Source organism: Microcaecilia unicolor, chromosome 9 (genome assembly GCF_901765095.1).
Source record: "Microcaecilia unicolor chromosome 9, aMicUni1.1, whole genome shotgun sequence".
Taxonomy (NCBI): domain Eukaryota; kingdom Metazoa; phylum Chordata; class Amphibia; order Gymnophiona; family Siphonopidae; genus Microcaecilia; species Microcaecilia unicolor.
Genome location: NC_044039.1, coordinates 42,422,033 through 42,448,546, shown reverse-complemented (window position 1 = coordinate 42,448,546; position 26,514 = coordinate 42,422,033). Strand labels below are relative to the sequence as shown.

General features: G+C 43.7%; 1 protein-coding gene across 1 annotated transcript in view; it reads right to left on the bottom strand.

Moving 5' to 3' along the window:
* The window catches only part of CACNA2D4 (calcium voltage-gated channel auxiliary subunit alpha2delta 4), a 531,111-nt gene that overhangs the window by 89,776 nt on the left and 414,821 nt on the right, over window positions 1-26,514 (bottom strand). The window contains 5 exon segments of the mRNA XM_030214826.1: window positions 2,350-2,425; window positions 7,722-7,792; window positions 17,632-17,694; window positions 20,262-20,306; window positions 23,496-23,557. Of these exon segments, the coding sequence (XP_030070686.1) occupies window positions 2,350-2,425; window positions 7,722-7,792; window positions 17,632-17,694; window positions 20,262-20,306; window positions 23,496-23,557 (317 nt within the window).

Sequence of the window (26,514 nt, the reverse complement as noted above, 5' to 3'; positions counted from 1 at the left end):
AGAGTGTTATAATACCATTATATTGCTCCATGGTGCGACTGCACCTCAAATACTCTGTGGAATTCTGGTGACGAAAATGATAAAGGGAATGGGATGACTTCCCTATGAGGAAAGTTTAAAGGGCTCCTCAGCTTGGAGAAGAGACAGCTGAGGGGAGATATGATAGAGGTTTATAAAATACTGAGTGGAGTGGAACAGGTAGATGTTAATTGCTTGTTTACTCTTTCCAAAAATTCTAGGACTTAGGGGGCACACAATGAAGCTACTATGTAGTAAATTTAAAACAAACCAAAGAAAATATTTCTTCACTCAATGTGTATTTAAACTCTGGAAATCATTGCCAGAGAATGTGGTAAAAGCATTTAGCTTAGCAGGTTTTAAAGGTTTGAATAATTTCCTAAAAGAAAAGCCAATAAGCCAGTATTAAAGTACATAAGCCATTATTAAGATGGACTTGGGAAAATCCACTGTTTTTTTTTAGGATAGGCAGCATAAAATTTGTTTTACTGTTCTGGGATCTTGCCGGGTACTTGTGACTTGGATTGGCCACTGTTGGAAACAGGGTACTGGGCTTGATGGACCTTAGTTCTGTTCCAGTATGACAATGCTTATATTCTTTAGGGGTGTCACAGGAGTCTCCAGAATCCCCAGGTATCCAGCCCAGGATCAAGATGAAGTCTCAAGAAGGAAACCGATGGGTTAAGATTCTAGGAGCTGTGTGAGGGTTCTGTTGCCAACTATAATATGGCTGGGACCGTTCCTTCTTTAGTTCTCCAGCCCTGGAAGTTAGAGGCCACCGAAAGGGGGCAGAAGCAGTGTTGGGTTGCAAAGAAGTTTGTTCTGTAGAAGCCTGAAAGTCATGAGCCTCATTGAATGACGCAGTAATGTATTGCTACTGGAAGTAATGCTGGCTGTGATATTTTAAGGGAAGTGACTGAACTGGAAGATATTTGAGGACTGGAGTTGGAGTATGGCAGGGGGAATAGGTCTACCTGAGTTAAGGCTGTTTGAAGTTTGAAATGATGAGACCAGAAGCCCCAAGAACTCCTGAGAAAGGTGGTGGTCTTAAATGGTACTGCATACAATAGCTATTGTATGCATATTCTAATTTATTATTAAAATCATTTTTATCCATCAACGATCTGCTGTGTATATGTTCCATCTTGGAGCTTGCAGATCGTCTGCCCCTTTGTTTCCTTAAATGGTACTGTACATGAAATCCCTGGAGGGAGATTCCTGTTTCCCATAACAAAGAACTTTGTTATTTGGAAGAGAATCTCATGTCAATGAACTGCTTTTTTGTGCTAGTGGGAAAACCCAGAGGAAGGAAGAAATCCTTTCAGAGAAGCTGTGCCTGTGACAATGCTTGCAAGTGTACACTTGCCTGTGAAACTGCTAGCAGAGCACCTAAGCACAGTTCTGTAATGCTGCCTGTAAGTAGAATAGTGTGGAAATGCATTTAGGTGCCCGAGGTTACGCCATATCTTGAGCTGGTGTACTTGCTGCCACTTAACTGTAAGGCACACCCAAACTTGGTGCCAGTATGCCCCACATGCATGCCACAATTGCTAGATACACATATTTTCAAGGGAGAAAAGCTGTGTTTGTCTTCCCTTGAGATCTATGTGTATTGTGGACTCCTGAAGCAGGAACTACTGCCGAAACACGGCCCATGTCAAGTCCTTCTTAAAGGTCATGCATTTTATTGCACGATTGTATGTGAACTTGCTTATTAAAGGTTTTTAGGAAATAATCTTGGCTACACCCTAGTCCTTGGTCATCTCCACTGTTTGATTTATGCTTTTCTACTCATGGAGACTTGTCTCTCTTCGTTGCTTATATATGGAATAGGGTCTCACCATGCTTCCTTGGGGTGCATAAACAGAAGCACCCAGTTATAGAATTGTTCCCATAATGGCTGAATATCTATACTGTATAGATAAACTGAGGTTGACAATCTTGCTTCACCCTTCCACCACAAGGACAGTATCAGTGTGGTCAGACATATTTTCAGCCTGTTATTACCATACAGCACCTGAAAGTACACAGATATGAAAGTTATACATTTGCTGGCCTCTGGTAAATGTAGAACTTCCATTGAAAACTGACCCAGTCTACTGGGGCTTTTTTCCCCAGCCTGTGTCTATGGGAAAAGCATTTCATGAATCAGGTCTTTCTGTTTTCTTTAAGAAAGTTCATGTAGTTTAATGCATTCCAATGAAAAGGCTGACATTTCTCTTAATTTTCATCCAGGTCATTATCTTAAGAATTCTAAGAGCTGGCATAGAGGAGATGACCTATTATCAAATGACTGAATGCTATTGTACTAGTGCCAAGTAAGATACATACACTGAGCAGGGACCGGGCGCCACTGTGGTGGTGGAACGGCATTTTGCACATGGCTTGGTAATCATACAGCATCACTCTAGCAAAAAGAAAGAGGAGAGGGTCATCATTATTGCATCTCTCAGTGTAAGGCAAACTTAAGCATCTCTCTCCTGATTTTTTTTTGTTACATTTGTACCCTGCACTTTCCCATTCATGGCAAGCTCAATGTGGCTTACATATTGTATACAGGTACTTATTTGTACCTGGGGCAATGGAGGGTTAAGTGACTTGCCCAGAGTCACAAGGAGCTGCCTGTGCCTGAAGTTGGAATCAAACTCAGTTCTTCAGGACCAAAGTCCACCACCCTAACCACTAGGCCACTCCTCCACTCCACTTTTGATATCTAGCCTCCAAGTTATGCTTCAGTTTTATCAGAAATGTTGGAGGTACATGTTAGAGCCAACAAGTTCAGAACAGCACTGGCACCTGCACAGACTTAAACACAGGGAAAAATATGGGATGCTCAAGTCTCTACAACACTGGTTCCTAACCTGTCCTGGAAGACCAACGCCCTTCACAGTCAGGTTTTCAGGATATCTACAATGAATATGCATGAGAGAAATCTGCATGCAATGGAGGCAGTAAATACTGATCTATCTCATTAATATTCATTGTGGGTATGCTGAAAACATAACTGCCTGGAGATCCTCCAATAATATACAATATGAGGTATATATAACTCACTATAACCATTAAATGACTATATCCAATTATATAACTTATAAAGCAATTGATCTCAAACATCTCACCCATACTATCACTCACATACCCCTATAAATTAAACTTATTTATCTTTAGAATTATTTGAGATTTTTTAATACAGATTTTTTGGGGGATTTTTTAAAGGGGTGCTCAGTTCACACATTAGTAAAAAGAGTATATGACAGGCTGAGTTAAGAACCATCAATGTACCACTTACATTCTTTAAATAGTGGATCTACCAATCCTATTCACACTTGCCAGTGTTGTCACTCGTATTGCCCAGAAAGAATCCGAAATTACCACAATTTGATCAATTCATATCATAACATATAACAATATCAATGTGTTGCTATATCATTGTGTTGCTATGCGCGTTCTACAGTTCCCATTATTAACCTGAACACATCAAATAGGAATCTTTGTCCAAAATCACGCTAAAGCTAAGCAAATCACAGTACTTATCTTAACGCAGATAAAGAGAACCCCAAGAGTTCCAAAATTCCAGAGGATATCGCTGGTTCAACAAACTTCTTCTCAGTCCAGATCCATCACCATGTACCCATAATACTTGTACATAACTGATGATTATTCTAAAATATTACATATTATGCTTCCTTCAAGCCTGGTTTAGGAACCCCTGTTCTACCACTTGCAGGATCAGGGCAGAATTAAGGCACAGAAAAACTAGGCACATGCCTAAGGCCTAACCCCCAGATTCTATAAAGTTGCACGTTCAAAATTTGGGCATACAGGTTATAGAATAGTGACAATTGCACGCCTAACTTAATTGTTCAATTAGGCATCAATTGATTTAAGTACCAATAAGAGCCCTTATGTTAATTGGTGCTAACTGGCACTAATTTATAGTTATGAGTGTAACTGCACTTAGGTGCTATTTTACAAAAGTGCCTAAATGCTATAGTGCACAACTACAATGGGGGTGTGCAAATGGGCAGGTTCATTGGGTTTGTCTTGCAGTTGTGCATGTAAAGTTATAGAATACTATGATTTAGGTGTGCTCATGCTGACTTACCCTCTAGTCTATATCAGCAATTTTGTGTGTAATTGCTATTACAGAATTGGTGCTTAGGGGGAGATTCTATATATGGCACTTAAAAAATCGGTGCAGAAATCAATGTTGACTAAGCATATTCTATACGCGGCATCTAGATTTAGGATATGCTTAGTTGATATCCCAGTGCCTAAAATTACACATCTCCATTTACACCAACGAAAACGTGGCGTAAATCCCATCGTGTAGATTTATATGCACTGGGCCATATTCTGTAACTATGTGCAGAAATGTCGGAATGCCCACAAAATGGCCATTTCCCCACCCACAACAACGCCTCTTTTTGCCTGCATGTGTTAGAAGTTAGATGTACTGTGTTATGGAATACGCTTAGCAAGTTGTGTGAAAAATTCTAATTATTGCCAGTTAGTGCTCATTATTCTTGTTAATTGCTGTTATCAATGCTAATTAGCTTGTTAAGCTGACGTGTGTTGTTTCAGAATCTGCTTGGATTTCGGTGCACATCTCTAGGCATGCTATATAGAATCCGGGGTTAGCGCCCATATTTTTTGGCATTTAATTATTTTTGGCGCACTTTCTAGAATCTACCCCTAAATATTTAGGAAGGGCCCTCTCAGATTTTTGCCCAGGTAAGCCAGCTGCTTCCAGAAAGAACAATGGGTAGGGGGAAGCCAAAGCCACCACTGCCTGCAGGTCTTTCTATCCTTTCTTACCACCCCTGTGCTTGTTTGCCTACAGCCTACTAAAGGGTTAATTCTGCCCTGCACAGGATGACTTCCAAAATGTAATTTATGTTTAAATCTCTTTATTGAAATCTTTTTTTTTTGTTAAGTGTATTTCTGTCTGGTGTGCTTCATGATGCCAGACATTTTATTTTGTAATAACAGAAATAATTCCCTTCTGAATAGGAGAAAGGATGGTGTAACAGTTAGGACATTGAACTGTGATTGAGGAACTCTACCATATGAGTTCAAGTCTCCTCTAGGAATTTATCTCCCTATGTCCTTCTGCTGTATACAGGTATTAGTCTCAATCTGATTTTCCTGATCAATATGTAGAAAATAAATGAAGGCTGGATGGCTTGGGGAATGAAGGCATGGATCCAGAGAAAGTCCTTCATTCCATGACTGCTCGTTTAAATTAAAACTTGGCTAGTGGTAACAATAAAGGTAATTACCCCCATGAAAATTTAGCGTTTGATCTCGGTCAAGTCCCTAGCTGTTCACATTGCTAAAAACACCATTGCTTTTGGCTTTGCTCCACTCGTCTCAGGGCAGCCGCAGCAGAAAGGATCTGAAGTAAATGAGCACCAAAACCAAGGAAAGTGGCACAACACTTGCTTAGAAGGGCCAAACAAACCGAGGGGGTCTTTTACTACAGATTAGCTCGAGTTATCTGCAGCAGGGCCCATAGGAATAAAATGGGCCCTGCTGCAGATGACTCAAGCTAATCTTTAGTAAAAGACCCCCCAAGTTCTGTCCTTCCTACTACTCCCACCTCCCTGCTTACTGATGCTGTTTGGAGAACAATATTGGTAGGGCCATGGCCATAGGAGCCAGCTCTGTGGGTGCTGAGCATCCCCAATATTGACCCAACTCCTTCATTTATGTGTAATCTGTGTTATGTTTGGCACCCTCAATCATTTTGAAATGTGGGTGCCTGTGGCTATGGCCCCAGTAGCCCACACCATTTCATTTGAGATTCAAAACCGAATTGATTTATTACCACCAGGGCTCCTCACCTCCCGCCCCCATAGCATGCGAAGAACTGCAGTGAGCTTGTTTGCTCTCTTATAGATGTAACATGCATCTGTATCTCCAGATTTCACAGTTGGGTGCTGCAGTTGGCTATGCCATGCTCACAGTCCCAATACACTAGGATTCTTTTATTCTGTTGCAGAAAAAAAGTCAATGATACTTTGCAATAAGGCAAAAACGGAACAGTGTCTGATTGGTACAGGGACAGATGCATCATATCAGCTACTGAAGACTTTCATAAACACAATCTCCATCCTATTTAACCAGGGATCCACAAGCATTTCAAGAGAAGGACTACATAATAAATGTCAAATCACTGAAAGAAACAGTAGATGGGATATCACTGGAGTTTGCTGAGCAGTGGGGGGTGGAGGTGGGGATTCCTCTTAGTTGTATGTATTTATTTACTTATATATTAAAAATTATAGTCCACCTAAGCAACAAATGATCAAGATATATTCCATGATGCCATACTCCCATCTGAGGCTCACAGCAAGCAATGGGTCATGCAAGCTGACCCATGACCCATTGATAATGTGGACCATTACCTATGGCCCAATCACAATATACTGAATATAATCAATGACAATTAATTCGGCAACTGTACTCCTTAGTGTCTTAGAGGCTGATACTCAGATCGTGGGAGTTAGCTGGTGCTAAAACCAGGTATTCAATGCCGGGTCGTTTCTGGTGACCGGCACTGGATATCTAGAACAAGAACATAAGAGTAGCCATACTGGGACAGACCAATGGTCCATCTAGCTCAGTATCCTGTCTTCAAACAGTGGCCAAGCCAGGTCACAAGTACCTGGCAGAAACCCAAATCGTGCCAACACTCCATAATACAAATCCCAGGGCAGCAGTTGCTTCCCATGTGTCTCAATAGCAGTCTATTAACTTTTCCTCCAGGCATTTGTCAAAACCTTTTTTAAACCCAGATATGCTAACCGCTGTAACCACCTCCTCCGGCAAAGAGTTCCAGAGCTTAACTATTCGTTGAGTGAAAAAATATTTCCTTCTATTTCTTTTAAAGGTATTTCCATATAACTTCCTCACGTGTCTGGTTTACTTTTGCCGGTTTGACTTTGACTGATATTCAGCGTTGGCCGGTCAAAGTCAATCTGTCCAAAGAAAGGACTGCTTTACACATGGCCAAATATGGCTACTATAGTTAAGTGGTGACGTGTCAAATATCAGTAGATAGCCGGTTATATCGCCTGATATAATCAGCAATCTGCTAGCCGCTAACCGGCAATATTCAGCAGGAGATGGTCGGCCATATCCCACTGAATATCAGTGGATAGCCGGCTAAGTGGTGTCGATCTTGGCTGGTTAAATGCCTTTCAATATCAGGGGTTTAGACTGCTAACAAGGAGAATACCGTGACCAAGCATTCTGCTACCTTGCTAATCATGGGAATATCATTTCCATATGTTCCCCCTCAAAATGGCCACGATAATAGATAACTGTAAAGTAAACACATTTATGTATTAAAACTGACCTTGAACAGGTAGGCTACTACTTTTGAATATACAGATGCATGGTTCATCTGACCCACCCAATCTTTTGTAGCCATTCAACCAACTGACCCATCACCCATTGACCCATTGCTTGCTCTTCTCCAGCTGGTACAGCCAGGTACACCTGCATTTTCTGCTGCCCCACTTGATAAAAACAAAGCTAAATTTCCCTGTGGATTGGATTCAGCCAAGTATGGCAGGCCAGGAAAATGAGCTTTGCAGGCCATAGTATTTAACTGTGCCTCATACATCACCACGTACCGCATTCCACTTCTAACATGTGTGCGAAAATAAGAAATTAAATAAATATACATTTCTTACTGTTTGAAGATTCCCATGTTAAGGAGCTGGGTCATTACTGAACCATCCTCTTCACCCAAGAAGTTTCCAGTCTATGAGCAGAGAGAGGGGAAAAAATGAAGGTGATGCATTGCAACATGCCCTAGAATGCCAGTATACCTCCTTATCAGAAAACAGAAAAAGCTGGACTGTTACAGATCCCTACATAGAAACTACAGGGAAGCTGAATCCCTCAACTCAGTTGCACACGCAAAACACAGAAAGAGCCTCGCCTACTACAGATTAAGTGACTACAGGCTAGAAGTAGAAACATGCAGGCAAAAACTGAACTGGAAACTGCATGAAGCCAGACTCTGCCTGCAGTCCAGTTCTAGAGAAACAGAACAAATGCATTTCCTCTTGTACTGTGCAAAATACAAAGAGAGGTGCATTTGCGAGAAAAAGTAAGACTTCTCACAAAAGACTGAGTCAGAATAACTACATTATAGTGGGGAAAACAAAAGAAACAGAAGGTATGGCACAAAATACAGTGACTATTGAAAATCTACACCCCCTTCCAAAATGATCATCTTTTCCTGCCTTAAAACTTGTAAGTAAAATCCATTAAAACTGTGTTTGTTCCATGTATCCGCACATCCTACCCCACAACAACCAACTGAAATATATATTACAGAAATCCTTAGAAAATAAAGTAGAAAAATCCCAGATGGAATCTCCTGGTTTGATCAGTGTCCATCCCACTTCTTTGGCAGTCCTACATAAGTATTGCCATACTGGAACAGACCAAAGGTCCATCAAGCCCAGCATCCTGTTTCCAACCGTGGCCAATCCAGGCCACAAATACCTGGCAAGATCCCAAAAAAGTACAAAACATGTTATACTGCTTATTCCAGAAATAGTGGATTTTCCCCAAGTCTAATTTAATAATGGTCTATGGACTTTTCCTTTAGGGTGCCGTCCAAACCTAAATAATACAGGGTCCCTTTTACCAAACAGCAGTAAAAAAAAAGGGCCTTAATACAGCTTTATGCAGGTCATTCCCATGTACTAAGGCCATTTGTACCCTGGAGTAAAATGGCTGATTTTTCTATTTTCCTTATTAATGGCCATGTGCTAATCTTGTCATTAGCATGTGACTATTAGCGTGCAAGTCCCTACCGCCACCGATTATGTAGGCAGTAAGGGCTCAAGCGCTAAGCACATGCTAATCGGTTAGCATGCGGCAATGTAGCTGTGCTAACCAATTAGCGCAGAACATGCCCACTCTCCATCCCCAGACCCACCCCAACACTAAAAATTCTTATTAAAGCATTCTACTAGACCACTTGTCTGTGGATGATATACCAATGTCAGCAAGGTCCTTACTTTTTGCAGGGCACACATTTGTTTCATGACTTTGTCAGTCAGTTTCTCAGGAGGGATCCCCATGAGGGGGGAAGATTTCCCATAGAGCGTTGGCCACAGTGGTAATCTTTATATCACAGAGCGCAATGGCCTCTGGGTAGTGTGTGACATAATCCAAAATGGCATTCTCTATGTGGTCTCTCTTTCCACATCTGAAACAGGTGAGCAAGTGTGGTTCTCGCACCGGGTCAGTGGAGCATGCTGGGTTCATGGGGACAAAGGTCTCCATCGCTCTGACCCCTTTCTCAGGCATGCCAAGCTAGAAGGCAGTTTGGGTTCTTAGATCCTGCCTTCTCTCTTTTCTGGGACTCCCAGCTCGTTTGCTCTCCTTGTAGGGTTCAGCTTCTGGTTGTGCTTGGTAAAAGGCTTTAGCCGCTATCACAGTGCTTTCCAGCATCAGTCTAGGGTGCTGCCTCATCCACTGTTTCATGGACTGGGAAAGCCCATCAAGGAACTGTTTGAGGAGAACAAATCTTGCTATCTCTTGGCCAGTCTTTCCCTCCATTTGGGCCCATCTCCAGGCCACTTCTTTGAGACTAAAAGAAACTTTGGGGTTTCTCTTTTATTTGTAGAGACTCCTTTCAAAATTGTTGTCGATAGGCTTCTGGTGTGCAGCCTGCCCTCTCCAGAATGGCAGCGTTCACTTTCGCATAGGTGGCCATCCCAGTAGAATAGACATCCTGAAAAGTAGTCTCCCCAAATAGGCTGTCTGTGATGCTTCTGGCCAGCCCACTAAATGAGTTGTCCTCTCAAAGTGTGTTAGAAATAGCCTGGGTCATCTTCCAGCACCATTTCTTTGAGCACTGGAACTGGAGTGACTTGTGGCTGGGGTGCCAGGAGTGCTGGGCCCACCTGGCCCAGAGAGCCCTGTTGCAGCTGTATCAACCTCTGTAACATTTGTTGCTGCTGCAACTGCTGCTGTTGCTGTTCAATGTGAGCTTGCACAACTTGCTGCTGTTATTGTTGTTGCTGCTCTCACTGGGCTTGCATGAACTGCTGCTGCTGTTGTTGCTGTTCCCCTTCCAGGAGAGCCTGCATCAGTTTCTCCGTGTTTTCTGGACAATTTCAGCATTCACTGTGTGAGAATCAAACCAAAAAATAAAACCTGCCTGTCTGGCACTACCTACACTTTTCAAGGATTTCCTCTTTCTCAGGACAGAGCGAACCTCTTTACCCTGTTGGTTGTATGTGGTAGTCCTATATAGGCTGTATAGAGAGAGGAGTGACCAGCAGAAGAAAGGAGGTTTTAATGCCCCTGTATAAGACATTGGTGAGGCCCCACCTGGAGTATTGTGTTCAGTTTTGGAGGCCGTATCTTGCGAAGGATGTTAAAAAAATGGAAGCGGTGCAAAGAAAAGCTACGAGGATGGTATGGGATTTGCGTTCCAAGACGTATGAAGAGAGACTTGCTGACCTGAACATGTATACCCTGGAGGAAAGGAGGAACAGGAGTGATATGATACAGACGTTCAAATATTTGAAAGGTATTAATCCGCAAACAAATCTTTTCCGGAGATGGGAAGGCGGTAGAACGAGAGGACATGAAATGAGATTGAAGGGGGGCAGACTCAGGAAAGATGTCAGGAAGTATTTTTTCACGGAGAGGGTGGTGAACGCTTGGAATGCCCTCCCGCGGGAGGTGGTGGAGATGAAAACGGTAACGGAGTTCAAACATGCGTGGGATATGCATAAAGGAATCCTGTGCATAAGGAATGGATCCTCAGAAGCTTAGCTGAAATTGGGTGGTGGAGCAGGTGGGGGGAAGAGGGGTTGGTGATTGGGAGGCTAGGATAGGGGAGGGCAGACTTATACAGTCTGTACCAGAGCCGATGATGGGAGGCGGGACTGGTGGTTGGGAGGTGGGAAATACTGCTGGGCAGACTTATACGGTCTGTGCCCTGAAAAGGCACACTGGGCAGACTGGATGGACCATGCAGGTCTTTTTCTGCCGTCATCTACTATGTTACTATGTTATATGTCAAGAGCCTTGGAGGCTAAGGATTCCAGGCAAGGTACGCTCTGATCCCAACACTGCCACAATTTGTGGTACTGTGACCGAGGGTGGGCCACGGGGCCAGGTAAGAAAAGGCAAACAAACAGAAGAACAGAAACCCTTACAGTCGCAGAAAGCAAGTTAATCACAGTGAGGGTGACAAAAGAAGGAGCAGAAGACGACGTCCAAGAAAACAGTTAGCTGTATTATGACATCCAAGACTCGACATGAGCCATGTTTCGGCCTGAAAAGGCCTTCTTCAGTCTTTTGTTGGATGTGAGGTGGTGCTTAGCTGACGTTTATGAAATGCACATGGTGTCTAATGCCTTACTGTTTTCTATTAGTTTGTACTCTGTAGAGTCCAAGTGTCTTAATATTTTATCACTAATATTTATTTTATTTATTAGGATTTATTTACTGCCTTTTTGAAGGAATTCACTCAAGGCAGTGTACAGTAAGACTAGATCAAACATGAGCAGGAGGCAATTAGAGCAGTAAAAATATTCGAACAACGATACAAAGTGTGGCATGGTATACTACTTGCAATGACAACACAATACGTAATAGAACATTATAATTGGTAGTGAAGGGTAAGGCAAAGTTGTAACATATAGATGAGTAAGAAAGTAGGAAGAATTAGAAAGTAAGGTGATTGATTTGAAGAAAGTTGCAGGTGAGGTCAGAGAGAAGGTTAAATATTATCTCAGCTAGGGTAGGAGTGGATAAACATGTCCCGCTGCAGTATGTGCAGCCCGAGTCAATCTTTGTGTGTGTGAGTGAGACTAACAGTTACTTCTTCCATTAAAGGCTTGGTTGAAGAGCCAAGCTTTCACCTGCTTCCTGAAGTAGAGGTAGTCTTGTGTTAAGCGGAGCCTTTCAGGCAATGCATTTCAGAGTGTGTGGGCTACTCCAGAGAAGGCTCGCTTGCGGGTATCACATCATGTAATGTCTTTTGGAGAGGGTGTAGTTAGTGAAAGTCCTTGGGAGGACCTTAGTGTCCTTGGCGGTGTGTGGAGGATCATCCTATTCTTCAGATACTCGGGGGCCGTTGCCTTTCAGGGCCTTGAAGATCAGACATAGAGTTTTAAATTTAGCCCTGTGTGCTGTTTTTCTTCAACAGAAGGTGAACCACTGCCCTTTTTAAAGCTGTTGGTAGTTGCCCATTAGAAAGAGAGGTGTTCACAATTTTTGTGGCGACTTCTTTAAGGCCCATACTTGCCTGCTGCACTACCTTTGATGGACAGGGATCGAGGGAGCAGGTAGTTGGTCGAAGGTCTCTTAGGATTTTGTCAAGGCTCTCCTCTGTCATTAGGTTAAAAGTGTTCCATCTGTCTCTGTTAGGAGGGGGCGAGTTTGTTCACCCCTGGTTGACTGGTTGGGGACTGGGGGGATTGCCTGTAAATCCTGGTGGAAACTTTTAATTTTGTTAGCAAAGTATGCAGCAAAAACACTGCAGTTCAGTTTAGACTGGCCAGGCTGGTTTTGTTGTGGGGGTTGCAGTAGGCTGTTTACTATTCTGAACAGCTGCTTGGTTGAATTGGAAGCCTGTGCAATGCATTGAGAGAAATACTGTTTTTTGGTTGCTGTTAAGGCGTGGTGGTACTTTGACCTGTGCTTCCTGCAGTTTAGCCTGTCTTCATAGGAAACAGTAAGGCATTAGACACCACGTGCATTCATAAAGGTCAGCTAAGCACCACCTCACATACTCAGAAAGTTGCAGTGAAAACAAATAATATTTATTAAAGATATCTGGACTGGGCTCCTGTTCATAGAGAGGGAGGAATCAACACACAAACTAGTTCTGTAAATATAATAGCATCCTCGGGTGGCCTGCTCCTGCAGGGCCACAGCATACATGAATGTCTTTCACTCAGCAGCAATTTGTACTAGTCTTTGGCTTGGTCCCTGGATCAGAGTTACCAGCATAGTTTCTTACAGGTACACAAAGCTGGCCTGCAGCCAGCCAGGTCAAAACACAGCTCTTCAAGGTCCCAAGCTGAACTTGGCCTAACTGAACGCAGTGGTTGGAGTTTCCCAATTTCAGGGTGGAGGGATCTACAGTGGGCGTTGCTACTTCCCTCTGGGCCTCCTTAACCTAGCTTTGCCCTGGCCTTTTATATTTCCTGTGTCACGCCCTCCTGACTCCATCTCTCCCATGTTACTTCCGCTTGGGCAGGACCAGGGATTTTAAGGTGTTTGATCTATTCTTACTGTACATCGCCTTGAGTGAATTCCTTCAAAAAGGCGGAAAATAAATCCTAATAAATAAATAAATAAATAAATAAAGGCAGTGCATTTTTTTCTAGCGAAAAAGGTGCCGGTACTCAAATGTCAGGCCACCTTTCAGGAGTGGGGTGATCAGGGCCGGTCCTAGGGTTTCTGGCGCCCCCTGTAGACTATGGGTTGGTGACCGCGCGCCCCCCCTCTGGCACCCGTGCGCCCCCGCCCCCCCCCCAGCATCTCCTTTCTCTCTTCTCCCACCCTGCCCCTGTCCAGCAATTCTCCTTCGTTCCCATCCCCCACCGCCCTTGGTGCTTTAAATCTTTAATTTACCTCCGTTCCAGCAGCCGTGTCATTTGAAAGCCTTGCCCCGCTTCTAGCCTTCCCTCCCTTCATGAGTTCGTTCTGCAGTCCCGCCCTCGAGGAAATGACGTCACTTCTTAACTCCACTGAGAGGCAGTGGGGCTCAACCAATAGTGGTGTGGCCATTTTTTGTAATTTATAATTTTTTTAAATCACCAGCAGGGTCCACCCTTTAATAACTGTATCCTGGACCAACTGCTGCAGAGGAGAATGAATGTGAGAGTAGCTCTGTGAGCTGCCTTCCAAATGGATCATTCTGTGGCTACTTGCAGTGAGAGTTGGCAAGCTCGTTGTTTCACGTACTTGCCAGTTCTGATCATGGGGCAGGAGCAAACACAGGTGCTAGCATGTCGCTAATAGCCTGTAGTGCCTGCGTTTCCTTTTGATCATCAGGGCTTAAGTGCTCCTGTGTTAATTTTCTGCAGGTACCCTGCGCTAATGAGAATATTAGTGCATGACCTGCAAATTAAAAAAAAAGAAGAAAATGTTCTAAAAATGTACGACATTAAATCTAGGCTTAGTGCGTGGTAAAGTTCCATGTTTTAATGTAATCCCAGATTTTACCTCACTTCAGTGGCATAGCTGTGGGTGGGCCTGGGTGGGCTCAGGCCAGGGCCGCCGAGAGACTGGGCTGGGCCTGGGACAAGGCCACCCCCCGGGCCCCCCAGTCGCAAAGAAGCCCTGCAGACTACAGCGAAGACCAGCTGAGAGGAGCGTGTCTGTGTGGGCCGCGCACGCCGGAGTCAGAACAGAAGACAGCACTTCTGCTGGCGGGGGTTCGGGTGGAAGGGGCCCGGTGGCGGTGGCAGGTGGGACTGCGGCGCTGGGCCCCCTTGGAGGCCCGGGCCCTGGGAATTTTGTCCCCCCCCCCCTCTCCGCGGCCCTGGTTCAGGCCCACCCAGTGACAGAACCACACATCAACATCTCTCCTCCTCCATGGCACCCTGGCATGTGCACACCCGTTGCTGAACCACGTCCTTCCCCGGTGTAACTTACAGGCGTCCATGGCACCTGCAGTGATCCATTATTGCTGCCTGCACCGGCCCCGCAGGCTTCCATCGGCCGGGTCCCGCCCTTGCTGATGTCTCCTGCTTCCTGCCTGGTGGGACCCAGTCGAGGGAAGCCTGCGGGGCAGGCACAGGCAGTAATAATGGATCACTGCAGGTGCTCGGAACGCCTGTAAGGTACACTGGGGGTTCAGCGATGGGTGGGCAGATGCCGAGAAGCTTCGGAGGAGGAGAGATGTCGATGAGGTAGATCAAAGGGGCGGGGGGGGGGGGGGCATGGTGTGGAAGGGGCCTTCTAAGTTAACTCTGGGCCCATCCAAAATGCCTCACTTTAGTAAAAGGGCTCCTAAAATTTTTAAGGTGCACTCATGAACTGAATGCCAGCTAATACTTAACATTATTGTTCTTGCTCTTTATTATTACAAAGATTTCTTATCTACCAATTGAACCAAAGTACGTAATAGCAGTTTACAGTTAAAAACAAAATCTAACCAACAGCCACACACTAATCTAATAAACTGGAACATTAAATAAAAGGAAGGGGAACATCAGGGACCCCCATACCACTCAAACTCAGAGAGTACAGGCTGAAAGGCTAACTGATAAAATCAAGTTTTTAGATGAGACTTAAATCTAGAAAAGAAAGCTTCCTGCCTATTATTATTATTAACATTTGTATAGCGCTACCAGACGCACGCAGCGCTGAACACCTGACATAGAGAGACAGTCCCTGCTCAATAGAGCTTACAATCTAAAAATAATACAGACAGACAAGACAATTAAGGGTGAGGGAAGTACAGGGTGAGAAGGAACAAGGGGAGGTAATTGAGTAGTAGCTAGGAGCCAAAAGCAGTGGTGAAAAGGTGGGTTTTCAGCATAGATTTGAAAACAGGTAGAGATGGAGCTAGACGTACAGGCTCAGGAAGTCTATTCCAGGCATAAGGTGCCGCGAGGGAAAAGGGATGAAGCCTGGAGTTAGCGGTGGAGGAGAAGGGGGACGACAAGAGAGATTTGTCCAATGAGCGGAGTTCACGGGGAGGAATGTAGGGAGAGATGAGAGTGGAGAGGTAATGGGGGGCTGCAGAATGGATGCATTTTAAAGGTCAGTAAGAGAAGTCTGAATTGTATGTGGAAGTGGACAGGGAGCCAGTGAAGTGACTTGAGGAGTGGACTAGTGTGGGTATAACGATTTTGGCGGAAAATAAGTTGCGCTGCAGAATTTTGGACAGACTGGAGAGGAGAGAGATATAATATCCATAATATTGAGGCAATATCCCTGTTGCTCAGAATATTAGAGCAAAGGGGTGAGGCAGAAGCAGTCTGCATAGCTCTGCATCTCTTCCACACAGTCCTCAGAAGGAGAAGGAGAGGTTTATGGGCTCATTTTCAAAACAGAAAAACGTCTAAAAAGTGGCATAAAGCAGCATTTGTACGTTTTTCTCTCAAAACCTATTTTTAGATGTTTTTCTTTGAAGTCCGTCAGAAGTGCGTCCAAATCTCAAGTGGGCATATCAGGGGCGTGTTCGGAGCAGGACTTGGGCATTCCTGAGACTTTTCAGCCATAATGGAAGAAAACAAAAACGTCCCTTGACTAAAACTAAGATGTTTTGAGCTAGAACCTGTTTTTATAACGAATAAGGCACAAAAAGGTGCCCTAAATAACCAGATGACCACTGGAGGGAATCAGGGATGACCTCCCCTTATTCCCCCAGTGGTCACTAACCTCCTCCCACCCCCCCAAAATGTGATGAAAAACATTACTTGCCAGCGTTTGTGCCAGCCTCAGATGTTATACTCAGGTCCATTACAGCAGAAAGCAGGTCCCTGGAGTAGTCTAGTGGTGGGTGAAGTGCACTGCAGAGAGGTGGACCCAGGCTTCTACCTCCCCCTACCTGTTACACTTGTGGAGGAAACTGTGAGCCCTCCAAAACTCACCAGAAACCCACTGTACCCACAAATAGGTGCCCCCTTCACCCATAAGGGCTGTGGTAGTGGTGTACAGTTGGGGGCAGTGGGTTTTGGGGGGCTCGGCACACAAGGTAAGGGAGCAATGGTCAGATGTGTACCTGGGAGCATTTTATGAAGTCCACTGCAGTGCCCCCTAGGGTGCCCTATTGCTTTCCTGGGCTTTCAGGGGGACCAGTGTACTAAAAATGCTGGCTCCTCCTACATCCTAATGGCTTGATTTTGTGCATTTTGCACTTGGATGTTTTTTTTTTTTTTTCCGAAAATGGACCAAGAAATAAAACATCCAAATCACAAAACCTTCTATTTTCGAAAACAGAAGATAGACATTTTTATTTTTTTAAAATGACCTTCTTTGCTATTCAGATTTTGAAGGTTTTTTGCAAAACGTCCAAAGTCAGACTTAGTATCGAAAATGCCCCGCCACGTGAACAGAGGACTTGGTTGTAAGTTCAAGACTTGCCTCTACCACTCTCTGTATGACCCCAGAAAAATCACTCAAGTACAATTTTCAAAGCCACTTACCTGAATAAAATGGGCTGGCTGAAAAGCAATGTGTTTGGGTCAGGGGTATAAAGGACACATTCAAAGTAACATTTTCAAATGTATGCAAACTTCTTTATCCATAAATAAAAAGGAGGCACAAAGTTTATGGGGACTTTTGTGCTTGGAGGATGCACAGGAGTGAATTCTCACAGAAAACATATACCCACAGTTTCTCTTTGAAATCTGCTAACCAGGCACATGAGTACACAAGTAGACAAGTTGATAATCTTAACCTGCTATTCCATCAAAACTCTTCCTCAACTATTCAGTCACTAGCTCACCCATGATTCATTTCTTCACCCAAACACTTCGCTCTCCACTCACCCATCTGCTCCTCTCCTTGTTCATGTTTCAACCCATCTTTGTTCCCACTCACCTCCCACTCACACTCCCTCACCTTCTCCTATCTTCCTGATTTTAGTGTCCATCTCACCTGTTCACTTTTCCTTGAAATGAGGATGAATCCGTTGTTGTCAATGAGGTAGCAATTTAGATTCTGGAGCCACAAATACAAAGAGAGGTTGAACTACAGTAATCATAACATTTTTTTTCTAATTTGTAAGGAAGGCATCTTATAACCACTGCAATGTCATAAAGAACTCAAGAATTTCAACAGGACTATCATTTCCTTTACCACAAATAGATTGGACTTTACAAGTTAAGGGTTAGGGACATATTGCCTTGTTTCTGATTGTGCGCTTATTAATTATCTCTGTTCTCTCTCACTGTCGAAATGGTTTTCCAGGGGAGTCTGGTTCCGTTATTCACCAAGGACTGGAAAGGAATCTTCCTTCAATGCTGCTCGTACACCAGCAGGTTTAGTGACTGCTATCCATTCACCCTCCTCTCTCAAAATCTGAATGTATCACTGCTACAAATCATGGAATTACACTTTGGAAATCACCTTTGCATTTATGGAATAAGTTTTATAAAGCCTAGGCCTGTAAGCATATTTTTTAAAGGGAACACCACACAAGGCTTCTGGATGGCAGGGAGGGAAATGGTTCCAAAATGAAAGACTAGCACTGATATTCAATCCTCTAATCTCTGTCTACCACAATGAGAACAAAAGAACTTGTGTTGTAAACAGCACGTACAGTTTTATCTGCAATAGGGGCGAAAAGCTGTTTATCCTTTGGAAAAAGCTTTGATATGGGGTACCGATATGACAAGTGTGGCAACTTATGGGCTCATTTTCGAAAGAGAAGGATGCCCATCTTTCGACATAAATTGGAAGATGGCCATCCTTCTCCCAGGGTCGTCCAAATCGGTATAATCGAAAGCTGATTTTGGACGTCCCTAACTGCTTTCCGTCGCAGGGATGGCCAAAGTTCAAGGGGGCATGTCGGAGGCGTAGCGAAGGAGGACTTGGGCGTGCCTAACACTAGGACATCCTCAACGCATAAGTGAAAGAAACAAGGACGTCCCTGACGAACACTGGACGACTTTACCTGGTCGTGTTTTTCTTACGACCAAGGCACAAAAAAGTGACCAAAATGACCAGATGACCACCGGAGAGAATTGGGGATGACCTCCCCTTACTCCCCCAGTGGTCACTAACCCCCTCCCACCCTCAAAAAAATCTTTAAAAATTTGTCGTGCCAGCCTCTATGCCAGTCTCAGATGTCATACTCAGGTCCATGACAGCAGTATGCAGGTCCCTGGAGCAGTTTTAGTGGGTGAGTGTACTTCAGGCAGGCGGACCCATCCCCATCCCCCCCTACTTGTTACATTTGTGGAGGAAACAGCAAGCCCTCCAAAACCCATCCGAAACCCACTGTACCCACATCTAGGCGCCCCCCTTCACCCGTAAGGGCTATGGTAGTGGTATACAGTTGTGGGTAGTGGGTTGGGGGGGGGGGGGGGGGAGCTCAGCACACAAGGTAAGGGAGCTATGTACCTGGGAGCAATTTATGAAGTCCACTGCAGTGCCCCATAGGGTGCTCGGTTGGTGTCCTGGCATGTCAGGGGAACCAGTGCACTATAAATGCTGGCTCCTCCCATGACCAAAAGGCTTGCATTTGGTCGTTTCTGAGATACACGTCCTTGGTTTCCATTATCGCCGAAAATCATAAACGACCAAGTCTAGGGATGACCAAATCTATGGACAGTGGCGTAGCAAGGGCGGGGCGGTGGGGGCGGTCCGCCCTGGGGGCACGCCGCTGGAGGGGTGCAGAGAGCAGCCACAGGCCTGTTTGCTCTACTGGTTCCCTGCTCCCTCTGCCCCGGAACAGGTTACTTCTTGTTCTGGGGCAGAGGGAGCAGGGAGCCAGTTGAGCCAACAGGCGCGCGGCTGCTCTCTACACCCCTCCAGCAGCCAAGAATGCACCTGGGGGGGGGCTTGATGTGCCAGGGAGGGAGGTGTCATTGCGCCGGGGGGGAGTTGTTGTGCTGCACCCTGGGGGGACAGACGCCTCTGCACCTGGGGGGGGGGGTGCACAACGGCGATCCGCCTCGGGTGGCAGCCGACCTAGGATCGCCACTGTCTATGGACGACCAAATTTAAGGATTTGGACGTCCCTGACCGTATTATCGAAAACAAAAGATGAACGTCCATCTTGCTTCAAAAATACGTGTTTCCCCGTCCCTGGATCGGGACGTTCTGCGAGGACGTCCAAATCGAAACGAGGAGGTCCCTTTCGGTTATGCCCCTCTTAGGGTCTCTTCTGTCAACTCACACAGGACTGAATGAAAGCTCACCTGCTTCACCCTAGAGTTGCCAACAGGGTTGATGCAGTCCTGAATTTACCCCATTGCATGCAGGGACTTGTGGTTCTGATTTCCCTATTGTAGCCGGCTTTTCTTAGGGAATCTAATTTCTTGCTTCCATTGGGATAAGCCTAGAACTGGATCAACTTTGTTGGGTGAATCTGGACCTAGTTGGCAATCCTACTTCACCCTGTAACACTAACTTACATTGTCTGCCATAGAAAGAATTGGACTTTGGAAAAGAAAGAAAAGTCTACTGAAATTCCACCCTCTCTGTTCCTTCCTCCGTCCTGATTTAAAATTAAGACAAGCTAGGAATATCAATTGGATTATAAGGACTTTCAGAGAACTCACCCCCTCCTCACAGCTCAAGGGGCAGACTCCATCAGTACTGCTGCACTGGAAGAGATAACAAGAAGATGTGCTGAGGGCTATTGATGAGACGTAGGGAAAAAGGATTGGTTAAACCTCAGGGTGATAAGATGCACTTGTTTCAGCATATTGGGAAGCATTTTATAAAGAGGCACCTATTTTTATTTATTTCATTTATACCCCACATTATCCCAATAGATCAGATTCAATGTGACTAACAACTTATTGTGATTAACAGTACAAAATGTGATGCGGGATAGTATACATTAAGTAGTAATAACAAAGTAAATGAGGATTGAGTAATTGCAATATGTAATATGAAAACGAATGCTAGATGCAAAAAGGTAACAATTTATAGTCATCCATGTATAATAACAATTAGAATGTAACTGAGGAATTGAATAATTGTACAATTAGGGGTTTAAATGAATTATAATCATCCATGAGAAACTGCTTAAACAGAGAGGCTTTAAGGTATTTCTGGACTATCAAATAATTAGGTTCCCATCTGATGAATTTCGGGAGGGAATTCCACCATTTGGTACAGAGGTAAGAGAATCCGGACATGTAGATTGACTTGTAGATCACATTTTTTTACAACTGGGATGGTGGAAGGTTAGATAATCTCTCGAACCAGGGAGAGCTTTGTGAAGGGGGAGATCAATTACAGGTTGCATATAATCAGGAGTTAAGCCATATAGAGTTCTGAAAACAAATGCACATAGTTTGAATGTTATTCTAGCATTGATTGGCAGCCAGTGTAACTCTATAAGCAAAAGGGCTGCACTTTCAAAACTCATAGCCTTGTAGACTGATCTGGCTGCTGTATTTTGAGCTGTCTGCAGTTTTTTAAAGTAAGAATCCTTACAACCAGCATAAATGGCATTGCAGTAATCGAAGTGAAATAATACTAATGTGAGATGCATGTTTCTTTTTAGTTTCCAAATTGCTTTAAAGGTTGCTGTGATGACTGCTTGGACTTGGATGTCGAACAACATGTAGGAATCAATTATTATACCAAGTATCTTTAGTTGGGACTCCAATGGATAAGCTATATTATCATTCGTGAAGTTGTGACAGTTTATGACACAGTGGGGGGTAGATAATAAAAGAAATTTTGTTTTCTTGCTATTCAATTTTAGTTTAAAAGTGGAGGCCCAATTCTCGATCAGGTCTAGACCAGATTTGATGATAGATAGCACTTCTTCAATAGAATCTTTGAAAGGGATGTAGATGATTACATCATCCGCATAAATAAAAATTATTATAACCATGGGCCCTGAGCATCTTTCTTATGGGGGACATCATAATATTGAATAAGATGGGTTAAGGGGGGGGATCCCAAGAGCTGTGTAAATAACCAGAATACTGGCATAGATGACTAACGTCACCAGAAACAAAAAAAAAAATGAGGTTTTAATGCATTCTGTTAGAGCAAACAATGAAGAAAAATAAAAAAGTTACAGAAGTTCAAACATTTAACTTTTTCAGACTGCTTATGGACCCATGACATGAAAAACTGGCCATTCTTAACATTTTGGAATTGCTGCTTGAGTTATCTTTACCCAGAGATGGTCATATATATACACGTGTATATGCACAAACATACCACCAAAATGCCAATATTATTCTATCAACTGATGCCTAAATGTGATGGTGTGTAGTTGAAGGTGGACGTACACATGGGTAGAGTCTGCATGGAACAGTTATGCCTGTAAATTTTATAATACTGTAATCTATGTGTGTTTCTTGCCAGTCTAGGCACGAACATTTACTCCAGTGCAATGGCTGGCATAAGTGGCTGTGCCAAAAATATTTAATTTAATTAGTATTCATAATCTGCTTCACCATCAAGTTCTCGGCAGAGAACAATCAGTCTAAAAGAAATGCAATCATATAAAATGGTCTTAAGACCTTTACATAATCCAAGTACAATCAATTCAACATATAAAAATATAGGATCCAGACAAAATCCAATTCCCAAGGTCAGAAATCAATATTCAAAGGGGCCAATATTCAGACCACTGGAGGCAGCATGGCTAAATTCCAGCAGTCGGTGGTGAGGCTGGATATTCAATGCCAGGCATTTCTGGTGACTGCATTGAATATCTAGTTTATTTTTGGCCGGTTTAAACATAACCAGCCAAGCCAATATTCAGAGCTGGTCGGTTAAGTTTATAGATAGGCTTGCTATTTGGGCGGCCTGATTTGGCCACAAAACTTAGCTGGCGATGCGCTGAATATTCATGATATAGCTGGTTAGCCATTATGCGCTGGCTGTGAATATTCAGCGGGAGATAGTTGTATTAAATGTCTTTTTGAAATGACATGTCGAGCAGTCAAGATTACCACTCTAAAATTGTTTGAAGATCTAAGAGTCTTCTTTGGTTGATATAATTGTAAGTATTCTATAAAGCAAACCAGGCACATACTTTTATTTATAGAATAGGCTCCAAATAGGCACCTTCCTGGGACTAAAAATAGGTGTACTATTACTGCTCCTTGGTTTACGCCAGGAGTCATCAACCTGCAGTATAACAGTCCCCCTTCCACATCATTGCCCGTTTCCTCTCTGGTGGAACATGGGAGATGGAAGCCTGCAGGGCAGGCACAGGCAGAGAGAATGAATCGCTGCAGGCATCGAGGGACGGGGTTCAGAGACAGGAGCACAGATGCAAGGATGCTGCGGAGGAGAGGGGGGAAGAGAGCAGTGTGGCGCTGCTGCTGTGTGGGCCTGAGCCAAGAATGGGTGGGATTGTGCCCACCCGTACCTACATTACTGTGTTATTGTACTACTTGAGGACCAGAGGTGTCTATCCCTGCTTTAAACAATAACTATATAAAACTAATAGACCAGGGGGAATATTTCAATAAAATAACTATGTGAAAAATAATTACCCTCACCATCATATCTTAAAAACTAATGCTCGGAAACTACACACAAAATGTCACCAAATATTTGTAAGTGTGTTCATAAATAGTCGTGAAATGTCTGTACAAATAATGTCTCAAGTGACAATATCAGAGCAGTTTATAATCATCATATGGAAAAACCGTCCATAAATCTCCCAAACGTGTTCCAAAGGAAAATAAAACATATATACCACTTGTATATATAAGCAACTGGACACCATCCTTTAAAGTTTAGATCACAAGCAACAGAAAGAATCCTTCCTCCTTCGTAGGTGACCTGTGTAGAGTTAGAATGGCTCTTACCTGCCGCAGTGCTGTCCAGAATTTGCGCTGGAGTAGTTTCAGTTTAATTTGCACACCTACAGCTGAGAGAAAACAAAAGGGTGCAAATCAGAAACAGAAAAACTTATTTACACTGAACAGCTGAAGAGATTTGCCTCATACTGGGAAGACAAAATATGAAACTAAGCAGTGAGTCTATATACGAATAAGAAAAACAAGATTATGTTGTCTTAATTAGGTGTGGTGATCGGGTGAGTGTGCCCCGAGGACTAGATTGAGACCCACTGCCATAGATGGATTCGGCAAGCTGATATTCAAAAGGTCAACTCTTAACTTAAGAAGATATACACCTGTATCTTCCTAAATGGACAGAGATCCCAGGTCAAATGCATATACATACAGATACACTGTCCTTTCACATAGTCTGGAAGTTTCCATAGGATTGATCGCCAAAAATGCAGAAAAGGGTGGGAGCACCAGAATGCAGGAGGGAGGCCGAAGTGATGGTGATAAGGCCAAGGGGTACCTTAGGCCCAGCTCACTAAGAAATGAAAAGCAGGCCTGGAAGTGCAACAGGAACCTGGTACAGAAAATGAACCTGAGAGGAGTAGTGGCTGTGAAGGGAAGGGAGTGACTGTGTGCAGCGGGGGAGGGGGGGGAGGTTTGCTGATGGTGGCGGTTGGCAATTGACATGTAACATGCACAATTTATAGTTTGTTGTGTGTGCACTTAGATGTGGTAACTTACACCAGCCAGTGGCCTGGCATAAGTGGTCGCACCTAGGTTTCAGAATGCCAAAGCAGTTTTGCACCTGTACTCTATAAAGGGTTAGGTGTTAGAATTGGTGCTATGAACATCACATTGTGGCACCTGTTATAAACTGGCCCCCTAAGTGAATAGAAGAAAATCAAAACAATATCTCAATACATTTTCATTCCTGAGAGACTCCTGCTCCAGCTACTGGACCACAATAACAGTCTGTCAGAATTACCAGGCAGGTTTGGCTTCCAAGCCATTACTTTCTCTGCTGCAATAGGTTTTGTGATTAGGTTCTTAGGAGACTGGGCATCCAAATGGCAGATGAGTTTTAATGCGAGCAAATGCAAAGTGATGACTTTGTATCGTTCCATGGTGTGAACGTACCTCAAATACTGCGTGCAGTTCTGGCCACTGCATCTCAAAAAAGATGTGAGTGGAATAAAAGGTACAGAGAAGGGTGACGAAAATGATAAAAGGGGTGAGACTTCCCTATATGGAAAGGCTAAAACAGCTAGGGCTCTTCAGCTTGGAGAAGAGACAGCTGAGGGGAGATATGATAGATGTCTATAAATCCTGAGTAAAATGGAACTGTTAGATGTGATTTGCTTGTTTATTCTTTCAAAAACACTAGGACTAGGGGGCACACAAAAGAAGCTACTAAGTAGTAAATTTAAAACAAATTGGAGAAAATATTTCTTCACTCAATGAGTGATTAAACTCTGGAATTCACTGCCAGAGAATATGGCTAATATTGTGAGGGTTCCCCCAGAAGAAGCACAGCGAAACAGGCACTGTCGGGGCCTCTACACACTGAGTCTGAATTAGGGAGTTTTAATCGCTCCAGAAGCTAAGTGTCTTTAGTATATTTGATACATTTGATATATATTCACATAAGTTTGTAATTGTGGGTACGTTAAGTTTAAGATTTCACAATATCAGGGTGGAGGTGGTTTAAGTCGATGATTAAAACCTATGCACGGTAAAAGAGTCACCAAGGGAGTGATGTGAATATTCGTGCAAAAGAGATGAGACTCCACCTGGTTGCTGATTGCGAATACTCTGATTGATTTTCTCCTACCAGTATATTTTAGTAGAGAATATGGTTAGCAGGGTTTAAAAAAGGTTTAGATAATGTCCTAAAAGAAAAGTCCATGAGCTAATATTAGTAAGAACTTTGGAAAATTCACTGCTTATTTCTAGGATAAGTGTCATAAAATCTTTTACTTTTTTGGGATCTTGCCAGGTACTTGTCACCTGGATTGGCAACTGTTGGAAACAGGATACTGGGCTTGATGGACCTTAGGTCTGTCCCAGTAAGGCAATGCTTATCTTCTTATGTTTTTTCAATTGAAAAGAAGCTCTGGAATGAGGGGGTATAAGATGAAGGTGAAAAAGGACTCAGGAGTAACCTTAAGGAAATGCTACTTCATGGAAGAATGGTGAATACGTGGAACGGCCTCCCAGTGGAGGTGGTGGAAACAAAGACTGTATCTGAATTCAAGAAAGTTTGGGATGAATAGATAGGATCTTTAAGGAAGAGGAAAGGATAGTAGATTGCATGGATGGGCAGACTGGAGAGGCCATATGTGGGCTCATTTTCGAAAGAGAGGGACGCCCATCTTTCAACATAAATCGGAAGATGGACATCTTCTCTCAGAAATGTCCAAATCGGTATAATCGAAAGCCTATTTTGGACGTCCCCAACTGCACTCCATTGCAGGGACGGCCAAAGTTCAAAGGGGCGTGTCAGAGGCGTGGCAAAGGCGGGACTTGAGCGTGCCTAACACTTGGACATCCTTGACCCATAATGGAAAAAAAGAAGGACGTCCTTGACAAACACTTGGACGTTTTCACCCAGACCTGTTGTTATTACGACTAAGGAGAAAAAAGGGGTGGCCAGTCCTTCCACAATAACACAAGCAAAACAAACACAGGGTTGAAGAAAGCCAAGTCCAAGTGACCAGCCCAAACACAGAAGTAAGAGCTCCAAAGTTTATTGGGACCCTACACGGTCCGTGTTTTGGCAATAGATAGGGGTCGATAGATAAGTCCTCTGATAAACGCCAGAGTGACTTTGAGTGCTTGCAAAGCACGAGTTTGAGGACGCTAAAGATTAAAGCAATAATAAGAACGCTGAGTCCACGAGCAGGGATGCAGCCAAACCGTCCTCAAACTCGTGCTTTGCAAGCACTAAAAGTCATTTTGGCGTTTAGCAGAGGACTCATCTATCGACCCCTGAAGAAGGCTTTCCACCAAAACATGGACCGTGTAGGGTCCCAAT